The sequence below is a fragment of the Mastomys coucha genome, unplaced genomic scaffold (assembly GCF_008632895.1).
Source record: "Mastomys coucha isolate ucsf_1 unplaced genomic scaffold, UCSF_Mcou_1 pScaffold1, whole genome shotgun sequence".
NCBI classification, from domain to species: Eukaryota; Metazoa; Chordata; class Mammalia; order Rodentia; family Muridae; genus Mastomys; species Mastomys coucha.
This window is the reverse complement of record NW_022196891.1, coordinates 80417023-80435960: the sequence shown is the minus strand read 5'-3', so window position 1 is coordinate 80435960 and position 18938 is coordinate 80417023. Positions and strand designations below refer to the sequence as shown.

Below are 18938 nucleotides of genomic sequence, written 5' to 3'. Positions count from 1 at the left end.
AAGGGAAAGGTGTGATTTGTTTCTATCAGAAAGAAAAAACCCTCCAGTTCAACCCCGTTAGAGCAGCGCCCACATCACCTCTAAAAACCCCTAGCCTCCCGGGAAACACTATGCTTTGTTCTCTTTATTTTTTTAAAGATTTATTTATTTATTTTATGTATATGAGTACACTGTAGCTGTACAGATAGTTGTGAGCCTTCATGTGGTTGCTGGAAATTGAATTTAGGACCTCTGCTCACTCCGGCCAACCCTGCTCACTCAGGCCCAAAGATTTACTTTTTATACATAAGTACACTGTAGCTGTCTTCAGACGCACCAGAAGAGGGCATCAGATCTCATTACAGGTGGTTGTGAGCCATCATGTGCTTGCTGGAATTTGAACTCAGGATCTTCGGAAGAGCGGTCAGTGCTCTTACCCGCTGAGCCATCTCTCCAGCCCGCTTTGTTCTCTTTAAACTAAGCATCCATGGTGTCCTGGATTTTGTTCCTGATTTGGAGACCTGCCAGGATCTTACTTCCTCTCTTAGTTATATTTTTAGTGGGTATGGATATTGCACCTGCGTGTATGCATGTGTACCCCTGGATCTGGAGTAAGAGGCAATTGTAAGCTGCCTCGTAGGTGCTGGAAACTGAACCCACATCCTCTGGAAGAGCAGTAAGGGCTCTTGATTTCTGAGCCATCTCTCCGCCATCACAACCACCCCTCCACACAGACCCTATCGTTCTCCATCCCTCCTTTAGTTCAAAAGCTGCAGGCCTCCATCAAGCCCCCCCCCAACCCCCAGGGACAGGTGTACCATTCTGAGATGGAGCATTGCCTGGCTGCTCTGTGACACTTCCTCACTCGGAGGTCCAGTCGGGAAGTCCCCCACCTTCCTTATCTTCCACAGAGTTGTGCAACAAGGCTTAGTAAGAATCAAGATTGGAAGATTTCAAGATGAAGCGTACAGAGAGGGCAAACAGAGGACCCCAAATGGAATGCAGTTGTGTTTATTAGCCATTAGCTGAACCCAGATAACAAGTGCTGGAGGATCAGAGCTGAGCCTGCTCGTTTTCAGTTCACGGGCTTCTGTCTGGAGGAAAGAAAGGGGCCATCTGTCTTCCAGAGAGAGGGCTTACATATAGGAGCCAGTCACAGGCAGCAGGAGAGAGGAGCGAGCTGCTAAAGCAAGCTGGCTGAAACAAGCTAGATGGCCCATTGCCAAACACTGAGATCAAAGGATGTGTAAGAGTAAGCCAAAGGTAATTTATTACACCAGGTAGAAAGGATGTCAGGTGGGATTCCAGGCAGGTATCCACACTAGCACACGCCATAAGCCAGGTGCAGGGGCGTGTGGGCTGTGGTCTCTCCACAGAAATGCTGCCCACAGACCAGGCTCACGTTGCGTCAGTAGACAGCAAGATTTCCCAGGGAGGGAAAGACCACACAGGCTAGAAACCATCTCTGCCCAACCCACCTCCACCCAGGCTTCTTGGCTGTCTGAGACCCAAGCTCAGCATCGGCAATAGTATGCACTCTCCTATCTCGGGTCTCATCAGCCAAGTTGACCAAGAGGTCATGGGCGACTTCTCCCTGGGGACTTCCGTGCGGCTTGTCTCATCCCGACCCCACGGCTATCATGATTCTGCTTCCTCTTGCCTTGGGGACCCGGGGACCACGCACTGCTTTTCTTCTTGGTGCTAGGCCTTCGAAATGCTTTCTTGCTACTTGGGGGAGAAGCCGGCTTCTTGGGGGAGCCCTTCTGAGACGCAACCCTGTCTGAGCTAGAAGTTAAGGTTGCATTGGATGGTGTCCGGGCCGCTTTCTGCGATTCCTCCTTCAGCAAGTCCAAGACGGTGGCTGGAAGGCAAGCATTTATTCAGTGGGAAAGCGACAAGCCAGGAAGAAGCCGCAAAAGGAGCCCTAAGGAACCTCACAGCTTTCTAAAAGACGGAGCCTGGCAGAGGTCCCTGGGCTGGCCTCCAGCTCTGGCTCAAGCAATCCTCCCATCTCAACCTTCTGGGGAGCTAGTACTGTGAGTGCCGCCACACCCAGCTTGCCATAAGGGAACTGTGATATCAATTGTTCGTATTGATAATGTTTTAATACCCTTATCTGGCCTGGCAGTAAATGCCTTCTTTTGTGGATTGGGGTCACTCCAGAGATAAGTGGTTCTGGGATGTCTGCCTAAGATTGCATCCGGCCTCTTAAAAGTCCTCCGTGACTCCTTGTTTTACCATGAAGAAGAATTCCTCACCTCACACTCCCTCACAGTACCCTACAGAGCCTCTGAAACAGAACCTCACAATTATCTAATTCCTCTATGTCCCTCTCCCATTTGACTCCAAATATGCGTAGATCAGAGATGTTGAGCATCCTTTGCTATATATATCTCCAGGCTTAGCACAGAACCTCCCACAATGTAAATACTGAATAGTTATCACCAAATGAATGAATGCATAAACAATTGCATGCATGCACGGATGGATGGACGGACGAATGACTAGAGGACAGCAGATCACAGTAGAAGCAGGTATCCCACTAATTGTGGTCTGCAGAAGAGACACACACACACATATACACACATACACACACACACACACACATACACACACACACACATACACACATGCACACACATACACACACACATATACACACACACATACACACACATACACACACACATACACACATACACACACACACATACACACATGCACACACATACACACACACATATATACACACACACATACACACACATACACACACACATACACACACACATACACACATACACACACACACATACACACACACATACACACATGCACACACACACATACACACACACACATACATACACATACACACACACACACATACACACACACATATACACACACATACACACATACACACACACACATACATACACATACACACACACACACACATACACACACACACACACACTGAGCTACAAGTCAATAGTCCTCGTAACCCTTTATAGAGAAATTATGACCCCTGGAGCTCAAGACAGCTCAACCATTAAGAGCACTCTCTGTTCTTGCTGAAGAGCCAGGATCAGTTCCCAGCACCACCCAGTGGCTCACAACCAACAGGAACTCCCGTTACAGGGCATCCGAAGCCTCATTCTAGGCTCTGTCGGCCACTGCGCGCGCGCACACACACAGTACATATCCGCAAATGCAGGCAAAACGTGCATACACAGAAAATAAATATTACAAGAAGAAAACCAAGAAAGTCTGACCCTCCACCCAGGGGAGTACCACGTGTTTGCTAAGGATGTGGCTGCACCCATGACTAAGCCAAACCTCAGGAAGGGACTCACCGGCGAGTGGCCGGAACCGGATCTTCTTACTCTTGGTTCTCACCGGCACTGGCTTGTATTTGCATTTGCCTGGCGGAGCTCGCCTATAAACACCCAGCAGAGAGGGCGATGTCACAGGATGATGAAGACACAAATCAGGACATCGAGGTCGCCTCGGGGTGTACATTTACAAGAACTGGGCTTGGCCCTTTCTTGTCCATGGGCTGGGTAGTTGTGGTAGGAGTGTGCTCTGAGCTCAGACAGAGAGGAGCAAGGGTACCCAGAGCCTTCAGGAGGCAGTTGGGGAATGGAGGTCAGCACAGGGTCTGCTGACAGGCACAACTGGGTCCACATCAGAGTGGCCCAGTACATCTTACAAAGCCTCAATTTATGAAATAGAAAAAAAAAAAGGTTTCCAATGGCCCACAGGAAAATGGTGAAGAATTACTGAGAGCTGTGTCCCTGGCACATCATCAGTGATTGGTGAAGAATGGAGTTTTTTTTTAAAAAAAAAAATAATAACACTTGAACAAGGTCCAGCAGATAGGAAGTGCTCAGCAAATAATGGGGATGATGGTGATGATGATGATCATGGTGATGGTGATAACAGTGATGATGGTGATGATGATGATCATGGTGATGGTGATGATGATGATAACAGTGATGAGGGCAATCATGGTGATGGTGGGGACGGTGATGGTATTCATTGTTGCAATGGTAATAATGAATCAGTTTAAGAAAAACCCCTTCAAAAGGACAATGGAACAGAAGCTAAGCACGGTCCACCTCACCAGCTAGCATCACCTTGCAGTTAAGTTGCATGTCCCCATGGGCAACTCCTGAAACACATGGGGCTTCGGGGTACTGAACTGGAACCTCCCAGCCAGTTCATCGCTTCACTCCGGCCCTCTCTCTGATGTCACTCTCACCCCATGAGGCTCAGTGGCTGAGCTTGCCCGGTTTCAGTCTCTATAACCATGGCTTGAGGCCTTTTATCAGTCCTCTTGCCATTCTGTCAATGTGTGTGTGCATACAGCCGGGCTTTGTGACTCATGCCTACAAGCCCAGCACGCAGGAGGCTGAGGCAGGAGGACTACTTGGAGTTCAAAAGGACTAAATGAGTTCCAGGCCAGCCTATACTATAATAAGAGACTCTGCAAGAAAGCCAACAACCAATCAAGTTCACAACCAATCATTTCTGTCTGGTTCTATTTGGTTTCTCAGCCTGTTCTTAGGAAAGTGGCGGGGTTCGATTATCTCTTAACCAAACTTAACTCTAAAGGGTTCAAAGGAGAGGGAACTAGGTTCAGCCTGGAAGAGCAGAATTCCCTCTCCAAGCACGATCATCCCACCAGAGAGCTCTGGAGGTAGGATGGCTCCAGGTCAGAGGAGCAGAGCTGTGCACAGCAATGGACTACAGTGGAGGCTGCCCAGACAAGGTTCCTCATGTGGCAATCTACACTCCATTTCTCAGCAGGGCTTCTAAGGCACAGCCTTGGGGACCAACTAGACCTCCCCCCAGGAACTTCTGAAGTCACACAGATGGAGAGCCCAGCTGTTAGGTGAAGCTATGCTGGGCCCTGAGCAATGGCTAGATCTATTTGTCACATATCCAACTGAACTGCACCTCGAAGTCAGGGAAACAGCCTCAGAGGGTGCGATCCATTTGTACATCTGCCTATGAACTCATTCCTGAGAAGAAAAATGACACCAAATCTCACCTTGAGGGATCCACAAACTTGTAAATAGATCCATGTGGTGCATAGGCACTGGGGTAGGAGGTGGCCAGGAAATACAGCTCCCCTGTGGAGACAGGAGTCAGGAACAAGAACACCATATCAGCAAGGCTGAGACACGGCTGGACACACAGAAAACAACAGAATGAAGCTACCAGTCTGTACTGGCTGGTTTTGTATGTCAACTTGACACAGGCTGGAGTTATCCCAGAGAAGGGAGCTTCAGTTGGGGAAGTGCCTTCATGAGATCCAGCTGTGGGGCATTTTCTCAATTAGTGATCAAGGGGGGAGGGCCCCTTGTGGGTGGTGCCATCCCTGGGCTGGTAGTCTTGGGTTCTATAAGAGAGCAGGCTGAGCAAGCCAGGAGAAGCAAGCCAGTAAGGAACATCCCTCCAGGGCCTCTGCCGTCAGCTCCTGCTTCCTGACCTGCTTGAGTTCCAGTCCTGATTTCCTCTGGTGATCAACAGCCATGTGGAAGTGTAAGCTGAATAAACCCTTTCCTCCCCAACTTGCTTCATGGTCATGATGTTTGTGCAGGAATAGAGACCCCGACTAAGACACAGTCCTAAAGTGTTGTGAGCATCACGGGTGAGCTCCGGACGCCTGACAGCCAGCCCTGCACTGGGTTGCAGGCTTCTGGAGGGGAAAGTTCACCTTTGAACCTCCAAAGCGGTTCAAACCTCTTAGGAGGGGGCCCAGTGGAGGCCACTTCATGGGTGTGCTGCTGGATGCTACAGAATGATCTCTGCCTCCTCTTATCTCCTAGAAATGTCACCTCGGTGAAGCTCCGCCCCCTTCTCCAGCCGCTCCGCCCCCTTCTCCAGCCGCTCCAGGCAGGTGAGGCTCTCCTCCGGTGCAGGCTGCAGCCCACTGTCTGTCACTCTGCTCTGTCCCTTCATCCCTGTTGCCTGTCAGCCTAGCTTTGGCATTTTCCTCCTCGGTGACTGGATTGTTGATTTCTTTCTGACCATCCCCAGCCTTTCAGCCTATCTATCCCCTTGGTCTTCCCCACACTTCCCCCATCCCAAACACCTCCAGCCACACCCTCCAGGATCACATTTAGAAAGAGGCATGCTTCCTCCCAGCCTTTCCTGCTTGGCTTTCAGAAAACATCTCCATCACTTCCTGGTAGAAGAATCTACCTCCCTTCTCCTGACGGTTGTCTGTGCCAAGCATGGCTGTGGTTGAGGATGGGCCTCAGCCCCAGTGCTACCTGGGTAATTCTAGACATGAGTTCTCAAAACACCATTGCTGAGCTGTGCTATCCTGGGAGGCCTCCCGATCTACGTAACACACACACACACACACACACACACACACACACACGCATGGAATAAGAACATTGATAGTGGCTTGTGGTGAGGAGAGGAGGGGGATATGAATGTGTTCCCATATGTGATGTGCACGTGTATGCATCAGCATGCAGATGCCACAGGTTGATGTTGAGTGTCTCCCCTGACTGTTCATCATCTTATGTTTGAAACAGGGTCTGGCTGGGCTGGCCGGCCACTGAGATCCAGGGTCCACCTGCCTCTTCCCCTCCAGCACAGAAGTTACAGGGCACTGTCACACCCAGTTTTTACCTGAGTGTTAGGGAACTGAACTCAGGTCTTCATGATGCAGGGTGACACTTGACAACTGGGCTGTGTCTTCAGCCCTCTATTCTTTCTTATCTCCGGTGCAAGTGCCCCGGGAGCTCTGTCAGCCCGACATAATGCTAGCGGGTTTCACCGTGTTCTACTCACGCACGAGGCTTATGCGACTGCTCGTCAGCTTCACAGAAGACAGTCGTGAAGCTGCAAGTGTGACAGTTCTACAACTCTGCCCTCAGATGTGTGGAGAGCAGCGACCGTGTGTTGCTCTGCAGTGTGGAGGATCTTAGACTTTGCAGAGTCGGCTACCCAGAGTAACAAGTATGGTAGACACTGTGGCTTCGCATACGGATATAAGATGTGCTTGTAACTGTTCTGAGAAGAGACGGGGCCAAGGAGTCGGGACACACATCCTTCTCGGGATCCAATTGTACCATCTGACTGGAAATACCAAACACCATCAGACATCATCAGATAAATGAGCTGCCTTCTAATCGTCACTGGAACTCAGGCCACTCAGACAGGAACCGTCCACAATACACACGAGCTCCAAGGTGGGAAGCAGGGGTTATCTCACTGCGTGTTTACTTTACCTGACTACAGCCTGTGTAATGTGTACGTGTTGAACATGCCAGAAACTTCCAGTTCTATATTTAGGAGGAAAACACAAAATTTTATCTGTGGTATACAGCTAATACTTTGAGTATCTATTTTACATCTTACTTGTTCATTTCGGATATGTGAGAGGCATGTGTGCCATGGCCCATGCATGGAGATTGGGGGACAAGCTGCAGAGAGCAGTTTTCTCCTTGGGTCTCTGAATGGAATTCAGGTTGTCAGGCTTAGTGGCACCTTTACCAGCTGATCCATCTGGCCATCCCCTTAATATCCATTTCATGCAGAAAGATAACCTTTAATGCAGTGGGACTTGCCTCTAGCTGGCCCTTACTTAGGTCAGCTTGCACACTGGCCCAGGGATAGCTCCAGGCCAGCCATTCATTTAGGTTCACTTCAGTTAATACCTAGTGTCCTGTCTAAGGGCTCCCTGACTAAAATGTGGCCAGAGCTAACGCAGTCTAGTTCCACTGAAAAGCATCTTACCCCAAAATAGCAATTGATGCAGGAGACAATGGTTCTCCTCTAGAAGAGTCTCAGTGGGAAGAAAATGAAAAGGACCTGATAGGGAGCCTGCTTTTACAAGAGAAAGGAGCTCACCTAGAGGCACCTTCTGGCCTCAGGGCTGACCCAGGGCAGAGCCTTAGCACAGTCCCACTTCTCAGGGGACACTAGCTGTGTTTGCTAGAAATGACTGCTTTCAAAAGCAGGCCTGTTTTCCTCTTCTGACTGGTATCCACAGGCCCAGCAAACCAAACCTCCAAAGCTAGGGCTCTGCAGGGAAACACCTTTTGGGGGGTTCCAGTAGAGAGGCCCCCCACACCAGGGTGGAAGAATGGCTTGCACTGATCCGGCTCTGCAGGGAAGCACCTTTTGGGGGGTTCCAGTAGAGAGGCCCCCCACACCAGGGTGGAAGAATGGCTTGCACTGATCTGTCCTTTCTTCCCTGAGCAGCCTCTTGCCAGCCTTTGGTTTTTCTTCTTTAAATGTTTCGATTCCCCTGGCGGTGGTGGCACACGCCTTTAATCCCAGCACTTGGGAGGCAGAGGCAGGCGGATTTCTGAGTTCGAGGCCAGCCTAGTCTACAGAGAAGCCCTGTCTCAAAAAAAAACAACAACAAAAAAAAATGTTTCGATTCCCAATTTGCAACTCACATAGACTTTTTCAATTTAAAATTCTTGAATTTTCTAAAATATCTTCTGTTAGACTGGGGCCCCTGCTCATCCCCTGCACAAGCTGGGAAACCCCTGTCTGCCCTCCCTCCCCAAACCTTGCCTACACTGAGAAAACCTCTCCTCCCCGTTTCTGGCAACCCACCCAAGAGTGCCTGCCCAGGAGCTCCGTTTGGGGCCAGCTCTCCTTGCCTAAAGTCTATGAAGGCCCCTTGCTTTAGCCTGGATGTGTGACTTCGCTGACCTCCACCTGTGAGATGGGTTAACCCACCTGAGAATTGCCTCCTAATAAACCTGCCTTCACTGCTCTGTCTGGTCTAATTCCGCCTATATCTCCATCACTGAAGGAGAGAAAACACTTATCAACTTCTGCTGCTATAGAAAATATCGATCCAGCAGCTAGCTGAGAGGAGAGGGACGGGAACTGACTGGATTTCTTTATTACCTCCTCCAGATGGGGATGTGTGCAGCCACCCTGAGGCTCTGAGTGAAGAGAGCTAAATGCAGGGACTCTCCCAGCCCTGGCCTTCCATCTGTAGAGAATCTCAGGTATCTAGGAGACACTTATGGATACTAGGTTTTGCTCTTTTTCAATCTCTCTGTCTCTCTGTCTCACTGTCTCACTGTCTCACTGTCTCTCTGTCTCTCTGTCTCACTGTCTCTCTGTCTCTGTGTGTGTGTGTGTGTGTGTGTGTGTGTGTGTGTGTGTGTGTGTGTGTTGAGATAAAGTTTCACATAGCCAGATTAGTCTCAGACCCCCATAAGCCAAGGGTAACCTTGAATTTCTGGATTCTCCTGCCTCCACTCCTTCATACAGGGATTACAGATATGAACCCAGAGCCTCAGGCACTCTAGCAACTGAGCTATATCCCCAGCCTATGACATCATCTTATTGCCTTTCTTGCCACTGAAGTATGACTAGACAAAAAGATCCTGTGCATACTTAGGAAAACAAAATGGGATTTCTTTAAAATCTGAAACTTTAACCTTTCAAAATGAAACATTAACTAATGGAATGCTAAGACTAAAAATGAACTCTCTGGGGGCTGACCAGATGTCTCAGCGGTTAAAAGCACTGACTGCTCTTCTAGAGGTCCTGAGTTCAATTCTCAGCCACCACATGGTCGCTCACAACCATCTGTAGTGGGATCCGATGCCCTCTTCTGGTGTGTCTAAACACAGCGACAGTGTACTCTCATACATAAAATAAAGAAATCTGTTTTTAAAAAATGAACTCCCTGGCTATATATTTTTAGGAGCATACATGTTCCTTAGACATGTGTACAAACCTTGGCTTCAGTGGTCAAAGATGCCTTTATAATGCACATGGTGTCTTCCATAAAATAACCATATACTTTGCTAACACACACACATTTTACATCCAGGTTTCTTTCCTTACAAACTCTTGGCAGAGTCAGGAGTACCCTAACCCAATCAGTGACCACACATCTCCTCCTAGAGCATCCAAGAAGATAAGAATGAGCAGCACATTTAGCCTGACCCACTTGGGCCTTGACCACACTCTTCTAATCATCTCAGACTAAAAGCAGCTGATAGGGAGGGCACAGACCTCTCTGAAGTCAGAGATGAGACCTTGAAGTGTCCCTCACAAGGAGCTGTACTTTGCACTATGGCGGGGGTCGTGTGGGGGGTGGTGGCTGAGGGGGTATAATCAACGATCAATGTTTCCCCCCTCATGACACTGAAAAGAGTGACTGCGTCTCCTGGGACCTGTGGTTACTCATTTCCCAGTGTGTTAGGAAACTCGGCTCAAGGATCGCCATAAGAGAAGTGACGGTGACTGTTTAAGTGACAAGAAATGCACAGCTGGGATGGAGAGATGGCTCAGTGGTTAAAAGTATTGACCACTCTTCCAGAGGTCCTGAGTTCAAATCCCAGCAACTACATGGTGGCTCACAACCATCTGTAATGAGATCTGATGCCCTCTTCTGGTGTGTCTGAAGACAGCTACATTGTGCTTACATATAATAAATAAATAAATCTTTAAAAAAATAAAAAGAAAAGAAAGGAAAGAAAAAGAAAAGAAAAAAAGAAATGCTCAGCCGATGCTCATGGTTACGGACTCAGACATCAGGGGTTACCTGCTTCATCTTCAGCAAAGGAGATGATGAATTTGCTGTATGTGCTGATCAACCCCGGGAAGGCGCAGGTCGAGTTGCCCAGGCAGATGTCTCGCTTCGTCCATTTCTGGGTTTTCCTATCTTCCTGCAAAGCCATAAGTCGACTAGATGAAAGATAAAACCTTATGTTGTAGGAATCCGTCTTTCCACTCCACAGTTCTATTTTCCCTCCTAGAATCAAGGATCCTCGAGTAGTAGCACTGAACATGGTGAAGCACACCTCTAAGAGACAGGAGAATCGCCTTGAGTTTGAGACCTATCTGTTCTACATGGTAAGCTGCAGGTTGTCCAGAAATATCAAAACCCCACCTCAAAAACAAAAACAAAAGACAAAAAAACAAAAAGCAAAAACAGGGGCTAGAGAGATGGCTCAGTGGTTAAGAGCACTGACTGCTCTTCCAGAGGTCCTGAGTTCAAATTCCAGAAACCACATGGTGGCTCACAACCATCTATAATGGGATCCAATGGCCTTTTCTGGTGTGTCTGAAGACAGCAACAGTGTACTCACATACATAAAATAAATAAATCTTTTTTAAAAAAAAGCGAATAAATAAATAAGACCTTCCTTACCCACTCATGAAGTCCCCGAAGATGTAGAGGCCGTTGAGATTGGGGGATTCACACCCACGGTAGACAAACCCTCCAGTGACTGACTTTCCCACCCCATGGCCATAAGCATAGATGGGCAGAATGTCGTCTGTCAGGACCAAGGGAAAAAAGGAGTACAGATCACGGCCTGAGTGGATAGTTCTAAGGAATCAAAAGTGGACTTCTCAATGCAATTGTCTTATTTAGCTTTTGGTCATTAGTAAGACCGGCAATGGAATCCTTCGTCTTTCTCAGCAGACCAACCATGGACTCAAGCTTCCCGTTACACTGTTATCTCCACCCTAAATCCCCTCCCCAACACCTGGTTCCCGTTTAGGTTCTCAGGGCAGATATACCAGAAGTCTTGAGACACAGGTAGGGACAGAAGGATCAACAGGCATAAAGCCAGCCTGGGTTATGTGAGACCCTGTCTCAAAAGGAAGATGGGGAGAGGAGGAGGAAGGAAAGGAGACCAGCAGTCTCTAGCTTTGAAGCAGGTGGGGCTCTCCAACACCCCCTAATTACTGATTTTGAGGTACCCGCTTTCTTCCTCATGTGTATGGGGGATGTTCCAACTGGGAGACTATTTATTTATTTATTTATTTTGTGGTTTTTCGAGACAGGATTTCTCTGTGTAGCCCTGACTGTCCTGGAACTCACTCTGTAGACCAGGCTGGCCTCAAACTCAGAGATCCGTCTGCCTCTGCCTTCCAAGTGCTGGGATTAAAGGCATGTGCCATCACTGCCTAGCTTTGGGAAACTATTTTTAAAGCCCATGTAGCCACCACGTTTGCCCTACCGGTAGTTCTTAAAGTTGTACTCCTAGAAGCCACTCAAGTAACTTCTTTAAAGTACTAGTTAGTCCCTGGGACCCAGCTCACCCAAAATGTAAATGCATTATGGCTGGAATATACCATAGGAATCAAATTAAAAAAAAAAAAAAAGAAGTACTGCATTTTTGTGTGTGAGCATTTGCGGTGAGGACAGCTTTCAGGAGCTGGTTCGAGTTTTCCATCACGTGGGTCCCAGGATCAGCTCTGCTCATCAAGGGTGGTGTCAAGCATCTCTATCTACTGAGCCATCTCACCGGCCCCAATCAGTATCAGTTGGCTTTATTTTCCATTCCACGGAACAAACAGAACAAGTGTTCCAGTGATCTGAGCAAAGGAAATTGCTAGAGAGAAGGATTTTGTGCAAACCAGAAAGGGCCGAGGGCTCCCAGCATGCAGTTGGCTAAGGCTGGATGACCATGGGTTCAAGGCCAGAATCAATGGAGGCTTATTCAGACCTCATCTCCACAAGTGGAAGCAAAAACAAGCTGCCTGCCGGGCAGTGGTGGCGCACGCCTTTAATCCTAGGGCTTGGGAGGCAGAGGCAGGTGGATTTCTGAGTTCGAGGCCAGCCTGGTCTACAGAGTGAGTTCCAGGACAGCCAAGGCTACACAGAGAAACCCTGTCTTGAAAAAATAAAATAAAATAAAATAATAATAATAATAATAATAATAATAATAATAATAAATAAGCCTAAAAAAAACAAACAAAAAACAAAAAACAAGCTGCCCACCAGCATTCCGAGCTCCTGTCTTTGGAAGGCAGCCACAGAGCGATACAAAGGTGGGAAAGTTACCGAGCTGCTGCTAACCTTAGCTGGGCTCTGTGGGGTGTGCAGCAAGCCTTGAACTCCCCGTGGAGTCCAGGCTGGCTCTGAATTCACAGCCCTCCAGCCTCTGCCTCCATCACTGGGATTCTAGCTAGGCAAGTTCTACTGACCAGCAGGGATTGACTTCCAAACAAACATCACCAAAGTGCCTCTGGCGTGACTAACTCGGGCAGCAGAGAGGTGGCCCAACAGGCTACCAAAGAGACAACCCTCAGAATACTCAGGTTGTCTCCGCCTACCTGCCCTGCCAACCCAGCCCACTCACTGAGAAACCACCCAGACAGCAAGCACCCTACTTACCCAAGGAAGCATTATGGCAAAGTTTCTTGTCATAACATTCAAACCCTTCCTTTGCTCTCCAGCCATAGTTCCCGCCTTTAACGATGAGGTCCACTTCTTCGAACTTGTTCTGGCCCACATCCCCACAGAACATCCGACCTCGGCCCTGGCGTGTGACGGGGTCTCCGCGGTCCACCGCACAGCGCCACATGTTTCTGACCCCGTAGGCATAGACGGCAGGGTGGGCACCCGGCTCAGAAACAAAGGGATTGTCCGGGGGCACTCGGTACCGCTGGCCATCCACGCCTGCCCCACTCACGTCGATCCTTAACACTTTCCCCAGTAGAGAACTTCTGAAAGACAAGACAGACAGGACAGACTGCAAGAAAGAGGCCGGGTGAGCAAGGATACAAGTAAGAAAGGCAAAGGGTCAGAGGAGAGGACCAGGGAGGCCGCGGAGAGCTGACACCTCTCAGGAGACTGCCAGGAACCCCATAGGGAGAGTGACCCACTCAGGAGACTGCCAGGAACCCCAGAAGGAGAGTGACCTGCTTGGTTCTTTTAAATATCTAAGAGATGTTTAAGATTCCCTCACCTCTGGCTCAAGGGGCTCGATTACGAAGCATGATCCCGTACCACGTGACCCTTAGTAATTTGAAGCTTTGGTTTTCTATTTTAATGATGGGTGCTCTCTAATTTGGCCTAATATTATAAACTTGAAAATAAATAATTTTTCCCCCAGAGAGAGGTGTGCTCAGGGGATAAAAAAAGACTTTTTTTGTTTGTTTGTTTTTTCGTGACAGGGCTTCTCTGTGTAGCCCTGGCTGTCCTGGAACTCACTCTACAGATCTGAGATCTGGATCTCAGCTCTTAGTAACTGACTTCTGTGTCTCTGGGCCTAGCACAGAGCCTGAGGTGTATTGAGATATAAGCCAAATTAGATGTTTGTTGTCCTACAGTGTCCTACGTACATTTAATTTTTAAATTATTTTCTATATAGCACTATGATAACCCTATTAAGCATTCATTTATTTATCTATTTATTAAGGCAGGGTCTCACTCTGTAGCCCTGGCTGTCCTGGAATTCACTATGTAGATCAGGCTAGCCTCAAACTCACAGAGATTCACCTGCCTCAGCCTCCCAAGTGCCGGGATTAAAGGCGGGTACTACCATATCCAGCCACATTAAGCATTTTTGTTGGTTAGCAAGTGTTCTGTCTGTATTATTGATAGAAAGACAATCCAAAGGCTCCTCTCACTGGCTGCGGTGGAAGGAATTAGATCTGCTCAGTTCGACTCTATATAAAGAAACAGTGTGCCAGGCGTGCACGTGAAAGGAACAGGGTGCGGCACCCCCTACACACACACACACACACACACACACATACACGCATGCACACACACACACAGCTTACTTGTTCTGCGCATTTCCAAACTTGCCAAAGGGATCCCCAGCCTGCCCTCCATCCCCAGTGAATATGTACAGATAGCCATCCAGGCCAAAGAGAAGCTGTCCGCCATTGTGGTTGGAGGCTGGTTCGTCTATCTCCAAGATGACCCTGGAAGAGAAAAAGAAACTATACATTAGGTTTTAGCATGGCTGAGACACCCAGAGAAGTTGGCTGGTTCAAGATAACAAGATCTGCAAAGTTAGCCAAGCCCGGCTTTGGCCTCCAAGGACCACAGAACACGGGTCCTTGAATAATAGCCTAGACCACACAAGGAAGCTTGCTGAGTAGAATCTGGGCTGCCAAACACCCCCCTCTGATGCTCCTGCTGCATCTATGCCTGTGAGATGAATTAGAGATAATGCTGTATAGAATAGCAAGCAGGCCTACCTTCAAGTTCCGGCTCGGGGTCCCGCCCTGCCTTCTCTCGGTGACAGACTGTGGCATGGAAGTATAAGCTAAATAAATCCTCCCCACCCCCACCTTGTCACGGTGACAGAATGAAGCCAGAGTGTCAACTAGCCATGCATTGGAAACCTCGAAATGAGGGCAAAGGGTCCGGTAGCCAGTGGCCGCACCGTTAATGAGAGGCTACGGCTGTATTTAATATGTTTCTCTATAATCACTCTAAAATCCCTTTTGGCTGCCAGCCCTGGCTTCTCCTTTCTAAGCATGGCTGTGACTAGGTTGGGCAAGGTGAGGGCTATGCCCCATAAAGAAGCTCCACTGTAAAGTTACCCAGGTTGGCCTCATTCATCAGAAGTGACTTTCCTTCACATTTTTATGTGCCTTATTTTTTTTTCCTGTGCACCAACCTGCATGCAGTACCAGAAAATGCCAGAAGAGGGAGTCATACACCTAGAACTGGGAATTACAGAGGGTTGTGAGTGCTGTGTGGATGCTAGGGGACTGAACACAGATCCTCTGCAAGAGCAACCACGGCTCGCTCTTAGCCTCATCTGTCCAGCCAATTTTCTTATCATTTTAGTTTAGCACTCGAAAACCAGGCCCAGTCCTTCGCTACCACCCCAATGGAGAGGCATCACTTGGGAGCATAGTTTCGGTCCTCCTGAAAGTCTCACCTCTCCGACTTGGGGTCGGCTTTGTTGCAGTCGGACAGGGAAACCTTCATCTCACTAATCCGGATTTTTTCCACCTTCCTCTTGCCCAGGCAGGAATAATAAATATAGAACTTGCGGTTGTGGCGGAATTTGGGGTGAAAAGCCAGGCCCAAGAAGCCTCTCTCGTCCCCAATCCACGGTGTGGTCAGCACCATGCTCTTGAGATCCAGGAAGGGTTGTTCCAGGCGGCTCCCATCTGGGAGGTAGACCCACACCACCCCTACCTGCTCGGCAACAAAGAAGCGGTGGGTGCCATCGCCAGCATGGACCATGGACACAGGGTTCCTCAACCCATTGGCTACCTCAGCCAGGCAGAGCTGCAGGCAACCTTGCTGGTCCTCAGCCACCACTCCCAGGTTGCGGTTGAGTTGGTGGTTCCTCAGGACATTGGGGAAGCAGTAGTCCTCGTCTGGGAGGTTGAGGAGGTGGCAGAAGCGAGCGCCATCTTTGTCATGGGACTCCCGGAGGCCGCGATCGTTGGTTAGCAAGGAGATGGCTGAGTGGCAGCTGCGGTGGAAGGCAGAGCAGTAGTCAGAACAGAGGCCCGGAAGGTTCCGGAGTGGTGTCTGGGGGTTCTCGGCGTCGTAGAGGTGAGCTGCATAGGGAGAGCACTCCTGGAAAGAGGAGGGGGAAGCTTGATCAATGTGAGCAAGCGAAGAAAAAGGAGAAGCGGCATAGCTGAGCGTCAGCAGACCGGAAGCTTGCGGACAACTGGTTGATAATAATCGTCTTTGTAGATCCCAAATTCCTGATACAGTTAAGGCACTTGGAGAAAAACCCTCGCGTAAAATGTGTGTTAGCATGGGTTAGGTTGTATGCAATAATGGGTTTCGTCATGACGTCTTATGTCACTTTTTTTTTTTTTTTTGGTTTTTCAAGACAGGGCTTCTCTGTGTAGCCCTGGCTGTCCTGGAACTCAGAGATCTGCCTGCGCCTGCCTCTGCCTCCCAAGTGCTGGGATTAAAGGCGTGTGCTACCAGGGCCCGGCTTACGTCACATTTTATCATAACTCTCCTGTATCCTTGTCATTCTCACCCATCTCCTTTACAACGAGCACCCTATCTATTGTCCTGGTGCATGCCTGTGTGCGAGCGTGTGTGCATGCATGCCTGTGTGCGAGCGTGCGAGCATGCATGGATTTATGTGTGAAACCCAATGAGTTTTTATTAGATCTGTTTTCAGAATGAGTGAGGGTTTGTTTACAGGAGTAAGACACCTTATTTGTGGTTACACCACTGAAGAAAACGTCTCTCCCTCCATGATCAACTATGTACTAGGTATAAATCCTGGCCTCTCACCCTTTCATGACAGGCTGCTAGATCTTGTGCAGGTATCACAGTTGTCTATTGCTCCGTTCTTGTTACCTACGATTATATATTAGATGATGGGTGAATTTATAAAATATTTCTTTAGTATGTGTATATGTGGATGCCTGCATGAGTTTATGTGCACCTTGCATGTGTAGACAACTGCAGAGGCCAAAAGAGGGTATCGGAAATGCAGGTGTCTGCGAGCCACTGTGTCGGTGCTTGGAGCAGAACCCTGGTCCTCTATGAGAACAGCAAGTGCTCTTAACCACTGATGCCCCTCTCCATCCCAGGGGGAATATTTTTTAAGGACAACAGTATCACATTTTTCAGTCCTCCCGTCCCTGAAGGTGAAACAACATGACACAAGTTCCTCATCTATTAAATCTAGATACCTAGTGTTAGAAGTTCATAGTCTATGTCCCCTAGTGTTTAAAGCATTCAACAATTCAAAAGTATATAATCAAGATGGCTATTTGAGCTGGGCGGTGGTGGCGCACGCCTTTAACCCCAGCACTTGGGAGGCAGAGGCAAGTGGATTTCTGAGTTCGAGGCCAGCCTGGTCTACAGAGTGAGTTCCAGGACAGCCAGGACTACACAGAGAAACCCTGTCTCAAAAAACAAAAACAAAAACAAACAAACAAGCAAAAAAAAAATTGGCTATTTGATGTGTCTCTCCCAGATGCTTAGTAATTTCTTCATACATTAGACATTCGTGTTTGATATAAGCAAGGCACTGTGCTGGAAGTACAGTTCTAGCTTTTCCGTAATGAGGCTGTCGTACACAAAAGTATACAAGGATTAAATGTCCAAAGGAGTAGCCGCTGTTCGACCTCCTAGACGGTAGCAATTTCAGGAAACAGTGGGATTTCTCAGCCCCTTGCAGTGCTAACAGACAGAGGTGGCTGAGACTCGGAAAATTAAAGGGGCAGTTGATTTGAGTGAGGATGGCTTCATTCGCTCATTCATAGACTTGAGTTTTAGTTCCTAATTGGCAGGCAGGGCTGTTTCGGAAGTGTTGTGTCTGTTGGAGGAGGTGTGGCCCTGGGTGTGGCCTCTGCGGTTTCAAAAGTCTCTCGTACTTCCCAGCTCCTTCTCTTTGCCTCGTGGTTGTAGTTCAAGGGGTGAGCTCTTAGATGTTCCTTCACTCCAGCATCATGGACTCTCATCCTCTGAAACTATACACCATATTAAATGCTTTTTTTTTTCTTTTTTTTTTTTTTAATAAATGGCCTTTGTCGTCATGGTGTTTTATCACAGCGAGAGAAAAGTAACCAACATCGGGTTTAAAGGGTAGAGGTGAATCTGTCAGCCAAGCACCCCAGATCACTGACGGCTCTCTCGGCCAAGTGCCCTGAGTGACTGGAGTCACTCATAAAGGGACCAGCAGCACCTACATGTATATTAGAGTCCCACTGTTCTCCTTCCCCTGGCTAGACACTATATAGAGCAAGCCCTTGGTTACGAGGCTACCGGGAAACAAAGAAACCCAGAGATGCACAGCGCCTCCCCTTCCAACTGCCTGGTTCAACTGAAGCTACCTGTCAGAGGAGCTGGTACAAAGCAAGAGGACCCACCCACCTGAGTGTCAGATCACCCCAGGCCATCCCCTGAAGAGCAGAACACAGGGGTAGGGAGGTGAAATAAGGAGATGCTTGTGAACGGAAGCTGGCTGCGGAAATAGAACCATCATCCTGGCACACTCTTAGGCATACGTTTGGAGCTTGCAAAGTTGTTTTGACTCAGCTCGGGAACCAAACCAGTGTTTCTCCATGGGGAGGAGACTCAAGACCCAGAAGCGGCTCGCTCTACTGTGGGCCTCCCGTGGGCGAGCCCCACAAGCAGCAGTGGGCAAAGTGCACATGTTCTCCAGGAGCTCACACTTGCCAGAGTTCAGAAAAGCACTACGGAAATCAGCCGGACACCATGCTGTACTTAACCCTGGTGGCAAGAAGTCCTGAGA

At 48.6% G+C, this 18938-nt stretch overlaps 1 protein-coding gene across 2 annotated transcripts in view; it reads right to left on the bottom strand.

Moving 5' to 3' along the window:
• Positions 1–974: 974 nt before the first annotated feature.
• The window catches only part of Hhipl2 (HHIP like 2), a 20212-nt gene continuing 2248 nt past the window's right edge, over positions 975–18938 (bottom strand). For both annotated transcript variants that reach the window (XM_031342994.1, XM_031342995.1), the window contains exons 2-9: positions 15630–16282; positions 14515–14658; positions 13121–13452; positions 11144–11270; positions 10535–10677; positions 5039–5120; positions 3339–3421; positions 975–1840 (exon numbers count right to left, since the gene is read on the bottom strand). In XM_031342994.1, coding sequence (XP_031198854.1) covers positions 1557–1840; positions 3339–3421; positions 5039–5120; positions 10535–10677; positions 11144–11270; positions 13121–13452; positions 14515–14658; positions 15630–16282 — 1848 coding nt within the window. In that variant the 3' untranslated portion in view covers positions 975–1556. The remainder of the gene's footprint in view (positions 1841–3338; positions 3422–5038; positions 5121–10534; positions 10678–11143; positions 11271–13120; positions 13453–14514; positions 14659–15629; positions 16283–18938) is intronic.